Source organism: Hydra vulgaris, chromosome 03 (assembly GCF_038396675.1).
Source record: "Hydra vulgaris chromosome 03, alternate assembly HydraT2T_AEP".
NCBI lineage: Eukaryota > Metazoa > Cnidaria > Hydrozoa > Anthoathecata > Hydridae > Hydra > Hydra vulgaris.
In genome coordinates this window covers 63,694,234-63,713,871 of record NC_088922.1, presented here as the reverse complement: position 1 = coordinate 63,713,871, position 19,638 = coordinate 63,694,234, and the positions used below count along the sequence as shown (strand labels likewise).

At 26.0% G+C, this 19,638-nt stretch overlaps 1 protein-coding gene across 1 annotated transcript in view; it reads right to left on the bottom strand.

Moving 5' to 3' along the window:
* Window positions 1-19,638, bottom strand: part of LOC105843976 (uncharacterized) — a 48,835-nt gene that overhangs the window by 15,399 nt on the left and 13,798 nt on the right. Inside the window, exon 5 of the mRNA XM_065793972.1 lies at window positions 11,918-12,016. Coding sequence (XP_065650044.1) covers window positions 11,918-12,016 — 99 coding nt within the window. The remainder of the gene's footprint in view (window positions 1-11,917; window positions 12,017-19,638) is intronic.

Sequence of the window (19,638 nt, the reverse complement as noted above, 5' to 3'; positions counted from 1 at the left end):
CAGATGTCGCATGCTGTCTTCTTGTTATTAAGTTTGGTATAATTATATAATGCCCCGTAGTGTGCTCATTGCTAAACGAAGTGCATACTGCTTTAAATACTTTTTAAAGTTTTCTTTTAAATAATCAGAAAGAATAACATTATTATAGATCAAAATATAGTGTTATTTAAAAAATACACTTTTGTAACTAACAAACTGGTCATCCTGCTGGGCTACTGACAGGCAATTTTTTTAAATTTCAGTTGCCCTTGGAGAAAACGAGTTGTCCAGTGCCACCTGACGACCATGAGAGTACACCCCTCTGTGTGTGTGTGTGTGTGTGTGTGTGTGTGTGTGTGTGTGTGTGTGTATATATATATATAAATTAGTTAAAACACTTATCTTAATTTTTGATATATAAAAAGTTGCCTTCAACAGCGTGTTTCTCCATCAGTAGATTTATCAGGAAGCTTCCTGATAAACCTACTGATGGAGAAACACGCTGTTGTACAATATATATATATATATATATATATATATATATATATATATATATATATATATATATATATATATATATATATATATATATATATTCAGCTATGTAAAAGAGTTAAATATACTGTTTGAAGCAAAAAATAGTTCTTAACTATGCTATGACATTTAGCATTACAAAATTAGGTACAGATTACAACAAAGCGCATTAATTTAATTAAGGAAACTAATCAAATTTAATATTATTTTAAAAAACAACACAAAAACGCAAACTAAAAGACTAGAATGTTTTTAAAACTTTTTAATTGGTCTTTTTTTTTTTAATTAAAACATTTTGATTGTTTTTATTTTATTTTTTCACTGTAAAACATGCACAGAGTGTTACTACATTACCTATCTTATAGCCTGCTGCTGCAAGGAAGTGCCGCTACATCATCTGAGGATTAGGTTAAGGCAGATAGCCTATCAAATAATTAAAAAAAAACTTTTTGAAGAAAAGAAAAAAGTTTTTAAACTTTTTCCAGTCTTAAAAATAATTAAAAAAAAAAAAAACAACCTCATATAGACCTGACAATAGTAAAATTATACCATGTACAAGTATATTATGCAAGACTTGTCGATCTCAATCTTTTAGAGGTCGGCATAAATTTTGTGCAAAGGTCTGACCAAAAAACATAGAAATGAGGTCGGCAATTGTTTGCCGACCTCAAACACTTTCAGGGAGGCAGTTGGGTAGGCATTGCCGAATGCCGACCCTAATTCCGAGGGTTGTATGTATATATATATATATATATATATATATATATATATATATATATATATATATATATATATATATATATATATATATATATATATATATATATATATACACACACACAATCAATTTCTTGTTAGAAGTACTTTTGAGAGCATATTTATTTTTAAAAGACATAAAAAATTAGGAAAAAAAAATTAAAAAACAAAGCATAAAATTTTTACTTAGTTAAGCTTCTAATTTAAACAATCTTGACATATAAAACATAAAATATGTTTAAATTAGGAGCTTAACTAATTAAAAATTTTATGCTTTGTTTTTAAATTTTTTCTTAATTTTTTATGCCTTGCAAAAATAAATATGCTCTCAAAAATACTTCTAACGAGAAAATGATAGTCAAACGGAAACATTTGTTAAAAACGGGTACAACTAGAACAATCTAACTAAAATTGCCAGAGAATATATAAAAAAATTTTTAAAAATACCAGTTATTAACCATTTGACAATCAATCATTTATAAAGCTATCACAGATACCAATTATGTTAGTTTCAAAACTTAGAAAAAAAAGTAAGAAACAAAAAATAAAAAATATTTTCAAATCAGCTATAAATTTAAATAATATATTCTGCAACATTAAGAGAAAACTTCATCCAAATACAAACTCAGGCATCTACAAACTAAAATGCTCATGCAATTCTGTATACATTAGTGAGACTTAGAGGGTCATTTTTAAATTAGTTGATGTCAGCATATGACAAACATTTTTTATATTATATTATGCACTTTTTAATGTTTAATACTTTTTAAAGGTTTGTTTTTATTAAAACAATTTTTTTTTGTAAGGATTTTTATTTATTATACCAAATGACGCTTATCACAATAGATCATCAAAATCTTAATTAATATATTAAAATAAAACAAATATTTATATTTAAAAAAATGCTTATACGCAGTTGTGTTTATTTAATTTGATTATTACATATTTATTGTACAACATGAATGAGGTTATTTCAGGTGAAAATATGATACAACATTAATTAAAATTAATTTAATTCATAAAATTTTTAAGATTAAATATTGAACTGCACTCTACTGATATTTCATTTTGTGTGTATAATAGAGCTCTCACACAACTGTAAGAAGTAGCCCATATTTTTTAAATATACTTGACATTATAAATGGAGCAACATTATACTTTGCAAATTTACAAAATGATCCATTTTTAACTGTTATTTTTTACATACCATCACTCCCTGACTTGAAAACTGATCTACCACATTATTTGAATCTTTGTAACATTCATTTTTTTTTTTTTTTGCATGAAGCTCCCTTGTTCAAATAGTTTAATGATGAACTTCTTTCCATATTTAATATAATTGTCATTAAACATTGCTAGCACCTCTTGCAGTGTTTTCTTATTTAAATTTGAATCGAATAAATTCACATTCTAAATGACTAAGCAAATATGAATAGTGAGTGTTTATTAATGTCTTGCTATACATTGGTCTATTACCTAACTAATCTTTTTTTTTTTTTAATTAACTTACTTCTTAGTTGTTGCTTGCAAGGCTGCAAACAACAACTATTCAAGATGTGAGCTACAAAAGAAGAAAGAAAAGAAAAAAGGAAGAAAAAAAAGAAGGAAACAATGAGTATTTTTAAAGCACAAAAACACGTTTGACAAAAGAGTTTTTTTTGACAAAAGAGTTTTTTTCAATTTCCTTAGTTGTATGATTCAGTAAAACAAAACGAAAAAGAGAATTTCAAAGCATGATAAAAAACTAGATAAATAAAAGATTTTAGACCATGAAGGGACAGATACAGTAAAAGTATGCAACTTCACTGAATAAGCCAAGTTGCATCCTTTCACTGTATCTGTCATAGTGTATCTGTTTGAAGCATAATAGTATTTGTAGAAAAAGGAAAGAGAACCAACCCTATGACAATTATAGAGAGGCTCAGGCTCAGCAGCTAGAGCATATTCAACTAAATTTACAATATGTTTTTACATTTAGTAAGAAAAGTCATCGTTAGAAGACCAAATATGAAAACAGTATTCCATATAAGGACAAGATTTGCAGAAGTAGAAAATGGAATCGGAAAGAAGGAAATATTTTTTATGTGAAAGAAATTAATTATATTTACAAAAAAAAATGTGTTTTATGTGAGCTTTCTAAGATAGCTGTTAGTTATCTGCATAGTTGCTATCAATTTTTTTTGTTTTTTTAATTAAATATTTGTGGTAATTTTCACACAGCAAAAGTAAAATATCGTTTCCATGGGAGTAGTGAAAAATAGTTTGAGAAAACAAAAAGTAGAAATCTCATTAATATTGTTTTTATACATTAATATAAGAATATCAACAATAACTTTTGGTGACAAAAACTTGGTGCCAAATAAAAAAAGCTTAATAAATAAAAAAATTAATACAGAATATTTTTTACTTTTAAGACTAAAATAATCTCGCTATTAAACTGCTTTAATTTTGCTATTAAACTGCTTTAATCTTGCTATTACACTGCTTTAACTTTTATTTATACATTAATCTTTCACCAATTATGTTTACACATACTTAGTGCTGAGAGATTCAATGGGGAAATTAGCTACTTACACTTGAATTTCTTAGCAACATTTTATGTTGGAGTTCATGACCAGTTGTTTAAGAGACCCTTCAGACAATCAATGTTCCTAGCAAATATAATTTTTGGTTTTCTGCCTAATTCAGGCTTTAGAGACGTTGGTTTATTGTTTTTTTTCTTTTGCTACATTATGCTGGAGAACTTTTTTTTTTTTTTTGGGGGGGGGGGGGATATTAGATCCAACAGAATACTCTACAATGTCTTTAGTTTAATCATTAGAATACACTTGTAGTTTTAATGTGGAACACTTGCATTAATTAAAGCATTTTGCAATAACTTTTTATTGCTAAGACTGAGCAAAATATTTGTGACTACAAACTGAGATATTTGTGACTACAAACTGAGATATTTGTAACTACAAGTTGTTGTGATAATTATTAGTAATAAACAAATTAGTTTTGTTTGAATTAAAATCCAATAGCCACTCAAGGCCCCAAGCTGTCATAGGAGGAAGATCAAGTTCCAATTTGGTTGCCTGTTCCCAGCAATAAAAAAGATATTTTTTGTTAACCAAACTTACGGAAAAATCCAGCATTTTAGAATTTTAAAATATATAACTTTTCTGTTACCTTAAGTATAAGTGGAATGTAGATTGGAAGGATCAAAATCATTGATATCACAGTGTAAATTATTAGACTCGAGATATTAGAATTTTATTATAAAGATTTAAAGACTGATTATTATTAATAGTAAGAAAAATGATTTGGTTAATGTTATAAATAGTAAGAAGATTGATTGAGTAAAAGTTAATAATAATAAGAAGATTGATTGGATGTAAAATGTAAAAACATATTGTAAATTTAGTTAACAATAGTAGTAAGATTGATTGGGTGAAAGTTAACAATAGTAATAAGATTGATTAGGTGAAAGTTAATAAAAGTAATAAGACTGATTGGGTCAAAGTTAACAATAGTAATAAGATTAAGTGAAAGAAAATTAAGTGAAAAAAACAAGAATGTTGTATGAACCACAAGTCGTAGAGAGAGAGAAATAACCTTAGCATTCCAAGGAGTGATTTGAATGACTAACAATGGAGTAATCTGTTTATTTGGGAGTAGAGTAATAATGTGTTCAATAGATTCAAAAAGATATAGCTCTGCCTTATGCTTGATAGAAGTAATAAAGTCAGACCTATCTACAACATAATTAAAGACTTTAAGGTCTCTAGAGTCTAACATTTGAGATAAAAAACAAGAGCTGAAAATAAGATAAATAGAGCTTAAGACAATAATATATATCTTTGATTCCTAGCAATAATAAAAAACATTTGTTCTGAAATATTCTGGTAGAAAAGATAAAAGAAACGATTATGATTAGAAATGAACAGTTAACTTCTCATTGCTAGAAAAGCTAATGCAGCTGGTGCTTAGCAGTAGGGCGAGTAGCATGTTGTATTAGATCACCTGAGCGGAAGATTATTGTGCGTATTACTGGAACAAATTAATGGAACAAATCAATAAAAAATATTACTGGAAAAAATACTGCAAAATATAATTGAAGTAAACTACTGGTGCATATTATCAACTGAAGAAATTAATTTTTTTTTTATTTCTTTAACACCAGCAAAGTAAATGAGGGCTTTTTTTATTATGCATTTTTACAGCATTTAAAAATTAAAATAATTAAACTTAAGCATGATTATTCTAGAAAGCAAGATAGTAAAAATAAATAGTATCAAATTCAAGAAAAAAAAACTCTAAGCAAAATGTAAGCTGTTGTTTTTTTCTCCATGAGATTCTGCAAACTATTAATGTTCTTCAGAAGATTTGGGCAATCATTTCCAGCACCCCTACCTCCATTGTAAGAATGCGGTTTTATGTATAAGGCCATAAGCCACTCATCTGTGTGCAGTCATACTACTTTTAAAATCTCAAAAATATAGTTAAAAACTCCTATCAAAAAGTGCAATTGCATGGGTGGAATGAGATCTAAAACCAGGTGCTTTATTATGTTTTGATGTCTTCAAGACACTCTCAGCAGCTTAGAGAGTAAGTTAGGAATTTTGAGAGACCTAAATAAACAAAATCTTCCTGGTTTAGTCTGATTACTTGATGGAGAATCACACCAAGTGCAGGGATGTGATGAGTGAGATGGAGTCCGCAGAGAATATTAGCTAACTTCAAGTCACAAGAGATTATAAAATCATTTGGATTTCAAAATTTATTTTTTTATGAACCTGACATCATGGACTTTCATGCCAAACATGCTGTTTCTCTGGGTCAACTACATATGGTTATCATGAATATTGGGCAATAGTGTGCTCTTTCTCCAGCCAATTTGTTAAAGAATGCAACTATTTTAATATTCATTGCATATTAGTAATTTATAGGGTATTTATAAAAATAATACTGTTGCTTATTTTCTGCTCAAATGTTTATATTTCAATTTTGGATTTTATATTATCAATTATTACTTTGTTTTCATTGTTTTAGTAAATTTGATTAACAATGTCTTATAATATTAGTTTTTATACAATTTCAAAAACCGCATAAGTGGAGCTGTTCTACAGACCTGCTAATTAAGTTTACAGCGTAATATTTTAAAATAAATATATCAAAACAACGAAACAAAACTAAGTCACTAAATTATACTTCAATACTAAATCAATAAGAAGTTGCGTTTTTGTTTGATATTATTTTTTTATAACATAAATAGTTAAAAATAAAATTGCGATCTGACAATATACAAGAAGTTTGGAAGTATAAAAATCTACTTCGTTGAAGTAGTTTCATGAGTGATACTAATTCAAACATTTTTTGACGAAAGAATTATGTAACAAATAAAAAAAGATATAAAAAAAGAAAAAAGCTTTTAATGAGCATCGCGTTCAGCAATTTTCATGATCGCGCTCACCGACGTTATCTTGAGCACACATAATCACGCTTGATGAAAACATATTCTAATTTTACGAGCGCGATATAACACGCTTGACGATTTTCTTCATCACAAGCCCTGTATATATATTATGTATATATACATATATAAATAGACCATATGATGTCATACTAAAACAGGACACTGGGGGGGGGGGGCTTTAGTACATACATCAACTAGCTTATAGCCTGCTGCCGCAAAGGAGTGCTGCTACATCGACTAAAGGTTTGGCATTGGACAGCAATCCTTTTTTAAATATATATATGTGTGTGTGTGTATATATATATATATATTTATATATAAATATATATATATACATATATATATATATATATTTTTTTTAAATTTTTTTTTTTATATATTCACCTCCTCAAGGCCGAGAAGGCCACTACAGAGGACGAGGCTACTTATTAGTGGTTAATAACCCTCTCTCAACTCTATAGCTCCGAAACACGAACCTTGACGAACAAGGCCGCTGCGCGGAGAAACAAGTTGAGCGCGGTACTACCAGGGACGTGGTGGGGATCGAACTCGGAACCTCTCGCTTATGAAGCGAGCGCTTTACCAATACACCACTACCGCATATATATATATATATATATACACCACTACCGCATATATATATTATATATATATATATATATATATATATATATATATATATATATATATATATATATACACACACACTCGCCTATATATATCAACCCTTTTTAAGAAACCTATAAGGTTTGATATGACCACGCATATGTTATTTTGTTTTGACAACTTGGCTATGGCTCCTTTGTATGTTTTAAATTAGCTCATTTAAAAAATGCACTGAGTAAATTTAAACTAAAATTAAAAATAAACAAACTATAAACATAAAAGAGAAATAAAAGCTGAAAAAAATTACAAAACTGAAAAAGTAAAAATTTTAATAAATCGTAAAATAAATAAAAATAAACCAGAAAAAAAAAATCATAAATATATGTTTTTATTTTATATTAAAAGTGTTTCACTGAAATGAATTTAGAAAAAATCAAAGTTTTAAAGTTGTTTAATCCAAGTCTAATTACTTCAAAACTTAATTATCAAAAATTTTGAAACCTTGATATTTTTTTTATGTCTACAAAGCAAATAAAACTTTAAAAAGATTTATCCATTACTAGGATTAAAACCCTCCACCTAATGCAGATATAACAGTCGCGCCTCATAAATGACACAATTAATCAACGTATGCGCTACATCAACACGGTAAGTTTGAACTATAATTATTTGCGAGCGTTTTTGTTTTTGTTTTTTAATCTTTAGGCTTGTGGTTGTCAAGCAAGAACTTGTTTTCGTGACGGCACTTGGATATAATTTCTGTTTTTTTTATTTAATAATTTTTTGGTACTTTTGTATGATAATATGCAAAGTTTTTCATGAAGGCAAAGCAAGCATTTTTTTGTTACGTTGCTGTAGGTGGGGATTTGTTTAATTATTGTTAATTTTTCTGCTAGGCCAATATATACTTTTTCTGGGGTGTTAGGGGGGGGGGGGTAACTATACATTTATAAATAACATTAGAGGCTCTACATTTTCTTGTTATAGGGCAGTTTTCTTTTTATATGCAATTGCAGGGTGGGTATTCTTTTGGTCTTTCTGAACTAATTTTCTTGTTGTGGCTTTTTATTATACTTTCGATATTTTTGGTGCGGTTGTAACTCAATTTTTGAATGGTTTACTTAAGGGTGGAATGTTGGAAAGTGTTTGTCAATTAAGTTTAGGAAGATGTTCGACATTGGTAGAAACGCTTTTACTGTACGGGGGGTTAAACCCTATAATATTTCTTTATATATATATATATATTATATATATATATATATATATATATATATATATATATATATATATATATATATATATGTATATATATATATATATATGTATATATATATATATATATATATATATATATATGTATATATATATATATATATATATATATATATAAATATATATGTATATATATATATATATATATATATATATATATATATATATATATATATATATATATATATATATATATATATGTATATATATATATATATATATATGTATATATATATATATATATATATATATAAATATATATGTATATATATATATATATAAATATAAATATATATGTATATATATATATATATATATATATATATATATATATATATATATATATATATATATATATATATATATATATATATATATATATACACACACACACCTCTTGCATAGTTTATTTTTAATTTTACCATTGCTAGGTCAGTTTTAAGTTGTTTTTTTTAAAAAAAAATTATTTCAAAGAGCAAAAAAAAATTGTTTTTTTAATATTTGATAGATTGCCTGCCCTAACCAAACCCTCAGTCAATGTAGCGACACTTCCTTGTATCAGCATAAGAAAGTCAATGTAGTAGCTCTTCCTTGTAGCAGCAGGCTATAAGATAATTGATGTAGCAACACTCCATGCATGTTTTACAGTATAAAAATAAAAATATTCTAGTCTTTTAATTTGCGTTTTTGTAGTTTTTTAAAAAATCATTAAACTTAATTAGTTTCCTCAATTTAATTTATGCCTTTTGTTAAAATCTAACCTAAATTTTGTCAGTTTAAAAACCATAGACAAGCTGTTTTTGAACACACACACACATTGTATATTTAATGTCTTAGTAAATATTTTGTATGAAATTAATAACACTTTTAAAATTTTTAAACATGTTTCTAACTGCATAGCATGATCAGTAAAATTACGAAAATCATTTTAAAAATGTTTTCATGTAGGTTATATAATTATTCCATTACTAAAATCTATTATAAAAATCTATTACAAAAGGTTTAAAATACCATCAAATTGCAATATTAAAATGTGTCAGAATCCAAACTGAATGCAAAAGTACAAAAGGTTTAAAATAGTTAAATCAAAGTCTTATATCTAATTGTGTCACTAAAATTAAACCAAACAAAACAACCGATTAGAAGGAGCCAATCATATTAAACAATAAAAAAATTGAACTAAATTAAAAAAAATTTTTTATCTTCCTTGAAATGTTCATCAATGCATTGTGAAAAATTTTGGACTGTTTGTTATATGTATCAATTTACAGTTAGTACAATTGAATTTGTAAACAAGGTTTGAATTATTTCTTGGAAGAAGGGTTTTTAATAAGAAAAATTGCTTACTTAAGAACTATATACAGCAACTATAAATATTTGTAAATGAGAGATACATTTTATTTAAGTTTATGTGTACAAAATTTTCAACTAATTGTTTATACACCAATAAGTTTAATTGGGTATTGACTTTTTATTAATACAGTTTTGAGGTTACCATGACAATTTTCAAATTTTTTTCAGTAAAATATTTAAAGTAGTTTTTTATTTTTAGAATTTCTTGCATAATATAAAAAATTATAATAATTTTATTAGGACCTTCTTGCTTTTTGTAATACTAATTTAAGTTAAGCTGTTTTATCTTTGCATCTCTATTGATGGCAATTATCATTTGATTTGCAAAGAACAGAAATTAGTAACATGCTTGATTCGGAAAAAAACTTGAGTGTCATTTCAATTCATCATAAACTCATGTTTAAACCCTCTTAAGACTATAGTGGTATATATAGCGGTAGTGGTGTATAGGTAAAGCGCTCATAGTGGTTCAAAAGCGAGAGGTTCTGAGTTCGATCCCCACCACGCCCCTGGTAGTACCGCGCTCAACTTGTTTCTCCGCGCAGCGGCCTTGTTCATCGAGGTTCGTGTTTCGGAGTTATAGAGTTGAGAGAGGGTTATAACTACTATTAAGTAGCCTTCTCATCTGTAGTGGGCTTCTTGGCCTTGAGGAGGTGAATAACAAAAAAAAAAATAAAAAAAAAATGTATATATATAAGGATGGTTCTAAAAACAACTTTTTTCGAAAATATCTGCTGCCACCCCTTAAATGTGTTCTATATAATAAATTGATACTACATTCAAAAAAGTTTTGAATAACAACAAACGGGTCCCTAATATTTTGAAAAAAAAAGTTCTTTAAAACCATACCATGTTGGGTCTCAAAAGAAGTGAAATTTTTTAAAAATTTTAAAAATAATAAAAAAATTTATAAAAACACTTAATAATATTTATTTAAAAAAACTATGAAAATATGTACTTTTTTAATTTTTGGTAAAAAATGATAGTTTTTAAGCCATAAAATTTAAACTTGTAATCTTTTTATAAAATAATTATTGTTTTTGGATGTTTTATAAAATTTCACTTCTTTTGAGACCCAACTTGATATACTTTTAAAGAACTTTTTTTTCAAAATATTAGGGATCTGTCTGATGTTTAAGGGTCTTGAGCAACCCTTAAAAAATATTTTTAATCAAAAAAATATTAAATGTAGTATTAATTTATTATATAAAACACATTTAAGGGGTGGCAGCAGACATTTTTGAAAAAAGCTGTTTTTCGAACCACTCTAATATATATATATATATATATATATATATATATATATATATATATATATATATATATATATATATATATATATATATATATAAATATATATATATATATATATATATATATATATATATATATATATTTACATATATATATATATATATTTGTCATTCACCTCCTCAAGGCCGAGAAGGCCATTACAGATGAGGAGGCTACTTAATAGTGGTTATAACCCTCTTTCAACTCTATAACTTCGAAACACGAACCTTGACGAACAAGGCCGCTGCGCGGAGAAACAAGTTGAAATATATATATATATATTTGCATTTAACTATTTTGGTAAAAAGCTCCTAGAAAACAAGATTTAAAATCTCCTTTTCAATTAATTCAAATAAATTTTTCCCACCTTCCAATTATATCATGAGGGGTATTCTTAATGGGTTCAAATTTTATTATGACTATAAATACAAAAACCTCCGGGATAAATATCATGCAATTGTCATCTGTGTTAGAGACATTTTAAATTTATTACTTTAGTAAAACTAACTAAAGTTATTTTTTTATTATTTACGATTTGTTTTTATTTATTAACTCATCATAAAAAGTTTTTATATATTTAAATTAAGTTTTTTTTCATACATCTAAAATTAAGTTTTTTCTTCATAAATTTAAAATTAAGTTTTATACAAAAAAAAAAAAAAATACTTTGTTTCTGATGTAACGCAATTGGTTTTCAATAAATCACGCCCAATCAAATGATTAATAAACGAGGACTTTCCAACACCACTCTGTCCAAATATCATGCTAGAATATACAATACTATGTTCATGAATTTTTATTGTAAATAAAATTTACAAATTAATCACAAAAATTAAATAATAACTTGATCAGAATGGATAACAATGTAACACTGCAGAATAACAATAACACAACTAATACTGCAGAATAATCATTAAATAAACTTTTTTAAATTTAGAATTAAAGTTGCCATTCTAACTTAGGAAAGATATTTTATCAAATATAATTTTTGTATGATTTTGTTATGTAACATTGTCAGAATGATAACTAGTAAAGATAAGAATATATAAGAAACTTGAGATAATAACTTTTTATTGCTGATTTAAAAAAATAATAATAGTAATAAAATAATTTATAACAAAAATTATAATTTTTGTAATGATAAACGAAAGTGTGAAAAGAGCTTACTCTATATCAGCAGGAAATTTTATTTTTTCAATTTTTATAATGTTAATTCACCTCCCCAAGGTCAAAAAGGCCACTACAGACGAGGAGGCTACTAAATTGTGATTATAACCCTTTCTTTAGTCTTTTACTCCAAAACAGGAACCTTGACAAAAAAACTGCTGCGCGGAAAAACAAGTTAAGTCCGGTGCTATAAGGACATGGTAGGGATCAAACTCACCTCCAATGTATTTGTCTGAACATTTTTTGAACATATTAAATGATTTAGAGATATTCTGTTAAGAATAAAGTATTCTAATAATAAACAGAATTCTTTTATTAGTTTCTTTTCAAATTAAATAGGATTTCTTCTGTATAGAGATTAATCCCTTAAGGTTTTATTATTACTACATGGATGTACACAATTTAACTAGTAATAATTAATTTTGAAGCACACAATTAGATCTTCATTTAATGTGCAAGTTTTTAGTGTTGTAATGTTACAGTTTTTTATTTGTGACCTATAACTTAGATGTGAAAGGTTTCTCAAGAGCTGATATATCATATTTCTTTGATAGAATCCCAATTGGTGCTTGAGAAGGAGTCAAACAAAGGCTTTATAGGGTATTGAGTTTGAGCCTAGAAATGTTACTTAAGAATAATTTTATCCATGCAGCAAATACATTGTTAAAACAGTATGAACAACTTTATGGATTAATATAAATATTTATACATATTGAATATTTATAAGTGTTGAAAGATCAATGAGCAATAGGTTGAATGGATTTTTATTTTGTAAAGCTGTACTAACAAAGTCTTGACACTCTAGCAAATTTATTACACAAAACTTTTTTAGCATCAAACCATGCCGTTGGGAGATGATAAGGTTACTAGTTATTAGATGGTTCATCTGGAGTCATATTATACTTTCCATTATTTCATTTATGACAAATGTGAGCGAAATTGGCCTATAACTACTTGCAATATGTTGATTATTGCTTTTAAACTTAAAGCTTTTTAAGAAGATTATATTTATTGGAATACAAAATAGGACAGTTTTTTAGAATTTATGTTCATCATCAATTTTGATTAATTTTTAAATGTTTAACTTCTCTAGTTTGGACAATATTGAAACTTCACAAAAAAAGAATATGTTATCATTTGCTTGACTTATTAATGAACTTCCTGAATTTGACTGCTCTCAAATTCAGGAAGTTCATTACTAACATCATTTGTAAAGACCGATTGAAAGTATTCATTAAATATGTTTGCTATTGTCTTTTTGTTGTTGTTTAAGTTGCCGAATTTTTCTTGCAACAAATTTATGTTCAAGTTTAATTTTTATTTTGATTTAGCATTTGAATAAAAGTTTTAAAGTTCATTTTTAATCTTAACAATTAATTACAATTCAAATCACATTTTCTTATACTTAGTATGCTTAAATTATTTTGTATATTTTTGGTACTACATTTTTTTATCATTTATGCTGTTTGCTGTTGTGTTTGAAATCTTAGCTACTATACAAAATTTGTACCAAGCACAATGAGTCAAACTTTTTACCATGTACAATGAGTCAATTTTTTTTTAACAAGTCAAACAATTTTGGTGCTATTATTATTTGCTTTAGTTTAAATGTTTTGATTTAATGTTTTGATTGAAATATTTAGTTGACTTGATTTTTCTTATAAAAATGTAACTTAATTGAATACAATCATAGGTTTTGAGTATTTGTGCCCAACTCATGCTACTTTTAAATGAGCTTAGACTTTCTTAATCACCTTTAGAGTATTAATTAATTACCTTAGAGTAGCTGTGGTGGTTAGAAAAAAAAAAAGTTTGACGATTTTAAGTTGTATATTATATAACAGTGTCCTTGTGTAATGTTGCCTTGTGTTGTTCCTGGAGATATATCAGACATTATTTTTTTTGCATTTCTGTAAATATTAGATTGATTGTAGACAAATCTTTTGTATTTTTGTAACATGTCTGGAAATCACATGTTCAATCACAGTACTACTATAATTTGACTCATTTTCAAGGCTTTGAGTTGAACGGGTCACATTGTCCCATTTGATGTTAGTATAATTAAATTTGCCAGAAATTTGTTAGATAAGAGATAGCGTTCAGCTTCATAGAAAGATTCATAAACTTTTTTGCCTTTTATAGTGGAGAAGTGTTAAGGTTGCCCTGAGCATTGCCCTATATATACATCTAGCAATCATTGCCCTATATATACATATATCTATATATATATATATATATATATATATATCTAGAATCTATATATATATATATATATATATATCTATATATATATATATCTAGATATATATATATATCTATATATACATATATACATATATATATATATATATATATATATATATATATATATATACATATATATATATATATATATACATATATATATATATATATATATATATATATATATATATATATATATATATATATATATATATATATATATATATATATATAGATATATATATATATATATATATATATATATATATATATATATATATATATATATCTATATATCTAGATATATATATATATCTATATATATATAGATATATATATATATCTATATATACATATATCTATATATATATATATATATCTAGAATACATATATCTCTATATATATATATCTAGAATCATTGCCCTATATATACATCTAGCAATAGCTTTTCTTAACCAATTGTAAAATCACTGTTGCTTGACAAAGTCGCTGTTTAGCATCATGTTATTTGTTTGTTGTTCACAACTGGTCTATTCTAAATGTACATAAATGGCTATTGATCTCTACTGAAACAGATGTTCAACTTATACATCAATACTTATATCTTGATGATATACATATATATAGGGTTGCCAGACATCCGGCTTTTATGGAGAATACAGCGCCAAACCTGCAAAAATAACTTTTTATTGTGTATTCTCTTTGGTAAAAGCTGGACATCTGGCAACCCTACATATATATCATCAAGAGGGGGTGATATAAGATATATATCTTTATTTGACATAAGTATAAACATATAAATGTTTGGAGTTTGCTCCATGTCATTAACTTATCTCGAAGATCAAAAGATCCTGGATCCACCCCTATATATCATAACATAATTAAATATATTCATACTAATATTATATGGGAGTATTTACTTATGAAGTTGCAACTTGGGCTGCTAAATAAAGATATTGCACTTGTTTTAGTGTCTGTGAAAGCATAATATCCAGAACTTAGAGAAATTGGTTACCAAACTTAGCAATTAGATTACAACAATTAATAAAATGGCCTAATAAATGTCTAATAATAAGTAACCTGCCAGAGTGTTTTAAGAAGAACTTTAGTGACTGTGTGCATATTGACTCCTATAAGAATTTTATTTTATTTTGCATTTAAGGACTGCTATGAGATTTTTTTCGAGAGACCATCAAATCTAATAACTCATGCTCAATCATAGTCAAATTACATGGACAATAATGTAATTAAATATTTTTTAGGGATCAGTCGAACAGGTGTAATTACTTTCTTGTCTGGTGGTTGAGGAGGTCATGTTGCAGACAAAAAGCTGACAAATCAATTTAAATTTAAAGATGAGCTTGTAGAAAAAGAACATTACAACATTTTTAAAAGGAAAATAACAATTTAGACGCAAGAAGTTGGAACAACACAAATGTCAAAACAATTAGGAATTTTACAAACCACTGTGTTAATTAAACAAATAGATCTTTTAAATGATGTCAGGCTGGGCCAGGAAGGTGTGCGATTTCAAGTCTTTATATGACCACGCAAATAATATTTTGTTTTGATGATTTAACCACGGTTTTAAACAAATGCGCTGAAATAATTAGTTTTTAATTACTGTGAAAATAAATAATTTCAACACGTTATCTTTACTAATGTTTTTTTATTAGCAAAACGCTTTTAAATAAAGTAGCTAATGATTTTAATTAAAGTATCATTGAAAGTTGTATAATTTTTTATTTATATTATTTAATTATATAAGATTTTTTTTTATAAGTAAAACAAAAGTAAAAATTAAAAAAAAAAAATTTTTATAAGCGACAACTTTAAACAGCGAAGGTCTCTTTAATGAACTTTATATTAGAATTATTAAAGTTTTTGCTGAGAAGAAAAAAAAAAGACAAACTTTTTTGAAAGCTGTTTGAATTAAATAACTTTGATCTTTACGTTTTTATATTATTGAAATGCATTTGAATAAAGTAACAAATCACTACTAATGATTTTTTATAAAAACAATGAACAGTATATGTTTTTTTATATTTATTTAAGTATTTATTTTTATTATAAATGTTTTTAAATAAAAAAAATTATAACAATTTTTTAAATAAACCATTTAATTATTTTTACTTTTTTTACTTTTTGTGTGAAGAATTGTTAAGAATCTTTTTGTAAACTTTAAAATGTACGCGTTTATTAAACCATTGTCAGTTGTAAGTTGTTACTTTATTTAAAAAGGGTTTCGCATAATATGAAATTATAAAAACATTAGTAAAGATAAACGATTCCAAGTTATTTATTCCAAATGTAATTTAGATAATCTTATCATTATAGTTTATTATTTATTTTAGTTAAGTTTTAATTTTATTTTTGCTATTTTAGTTTTAGTTAAGTTATTTTTATTTTGTTTTTCGCTATTTTTTTTGAAAAAATTTATTTGCTTCTTTAACGAAGTTTTTTTAAAGTTTCTTAATAGTTGAGTTAAGATTTTTATAGCGTGTTTTTAAAACGCATACAAATTTCTTAAAACTTATTAACAGCTGTGGTCAAGTGAAGTAAAATCAAATAGTATTTGCGTGGTCATATTATGACGTGAAATTGCACGCCTTCCTGGCCAAGCCTGTGATATAATGATTGTGATATCAGCCCTTGTTAATTTAAATAAAGGTATTATAAAGTAATATAAATATTGTAGGAAATCTTGTTATTGCATACAAATTTAAATTGAATAAAAAAAAACCAAATGAACCATATCATGCTGCCTAGATATTTATTTTATTGATAAATAAAGTTTTGCTTCAGATTATTATTATATAAACTATACATATATTAGGGTGTTCTACAAAACATTTTCTGAAAATGTCTTCTAATAACCCCTAAATGTGTTTTATGAAATAAACTTATACTAAATTAAAAAAATTTTAGGGGTTGCTCAAGACCTTTAAACATCAGACGGCTCCCTAATATTTTGAAAAAAAAGTTCTTTAAAGATTATTATATTGGGTCTCAAAAGAAGCAAAATTTTTATATTAAGATTACTGGTCTAAATTTTATAGCTTAAAAAGTATCGTTTTTTAACAAAAATTAAAAAAAACATAATTTCATAGTTTTTTATATAAATTTTTTTAATTCATGTTACCATAAATTTTTTTATTAGTTTAAAAATTTTTATAAAATTTCCCTTCTTTTGAGACCCAACATGATATGCTTAAAGAACTTTTTTTTTCAAAATATTAGGGACCCGTCTGATGTTAAAGGGTCTTGAGCAACCCCTAAATTTTTTTTTTACTCAAAAATTTTTTTAAATTTAGTATTAATTTATTACATAGAACACATTTAGAGGGTATGGGCAGACATTTTAAAAAAATATTGTTTTTTGAAACACCCTAATATATATATATATATATATATATATATATATATATATATATATATATATATATATATATATATATATATATATATATATATATATATATATTTATATTTATATTGTGGCAGTTTTATTTTATTTATATGAAAGCCCAAAGAACCTTTGGGTTGTGCTAACATCATAGAGTCCAGAGGAATGAGGAATCAAAAGGTACATACTGTTTGATACTGTAATAAATAGCTTTTTCTTATTTATATAAATGTACCTTTGCAAACGAGCATCTGGAAAAACTAAAGATTATCTGATTTCAAACCATCACTACCAAGAACATTTTTTTTATCACTTTACTTGTTAATAAAACCGCTTTAATATTAAAATGGACACTTTCTCTCTAAAATACATGACAATTTTCATGACAAGAACAGGTTAATATTCCATTAGGAGAAGCTTCTAAAAAACGCATATCAGCCATAACATGAAAATCAGAGTCAATAAACAAATGTTATGCTTTTTTAACTGAACTTCACAAAACGTGAATTGTTGGCACAGTATTCCATTTTTTTTACCATATTGTGTAAATTTTCAATTAAAATCTTTTTTATATTGTATGACTTCTTGTATAAAAGATTCACTGAAAAAATGTTTATTTGTGTGAAATACAAACACAAATTGAAGCTATAATTCTTCCCGCCCAATGAACCTGCCAAGCTGATCATTGATTTTGCTGATATGTTGCTTTAGCAAATTGATGTTACTGTTTTTCAAAAAATGTTTGACTAAATTCTTTATATAGTTGTTTGGAATGTTTTAAAAGTTAGATTATTGCAGGTAGGATCAAACAAACAAGTTATAGGTTCTGGCTAACAATATGTCTCTTCTGAACCTGGCTCAGGATTACTTGATTTATGATTACTATAACAATCTAAGCTAATAAAAATAACAGCTTTAAAACAATACAGTATAACAAGATTGGATTGATGTAAGGAGTTAAAGTTGCTGACTGATATGCAATATGATGGCTCAATATACGAATAGTTTTCATTTACTTTGATCATGGTGATAATCTCAAACTTTAAAAAAAAAAAAAGATTACTGAATGAGGGTAACTCTCCCCTTTTTTATTTGTGCTAACATTCATAGCATTTAATGGTGTTGCATCAACACTGCGCTTTGAGGGATTCCATGAACAAAGCTGACTTGTAGACGTATCCTCTCTATTTAAACCATGGTACACAGCAGCCTAAAGTTTAAAAATAGAGCAGCAATATCTAAACAAAGTGAACCTTGTCCAAGTGGACAGGTGCAGCTGGCTTTTTTAATCTATCGACCTATGTGAAGACAAACCCATACTTCACACATGTAACTTTTTAAACCAACTCGCTTGCTTGGAAGAAACTAAATAAAGATAACATCTATCGCCAGTAAAATACTGAAAATTGCTTATTTTACTATGTGGAAATATTTATTTTTTCAAAATAAAGATTTCTATATAATAAAATATTCATCAACTTTGTTTTACTATAAAATATAGTTCTCAAACTTTTTGAAAATAGTTTTTATAAAAAAGTTGGATGAAATAAAGTGTTTATTTACTTCTTA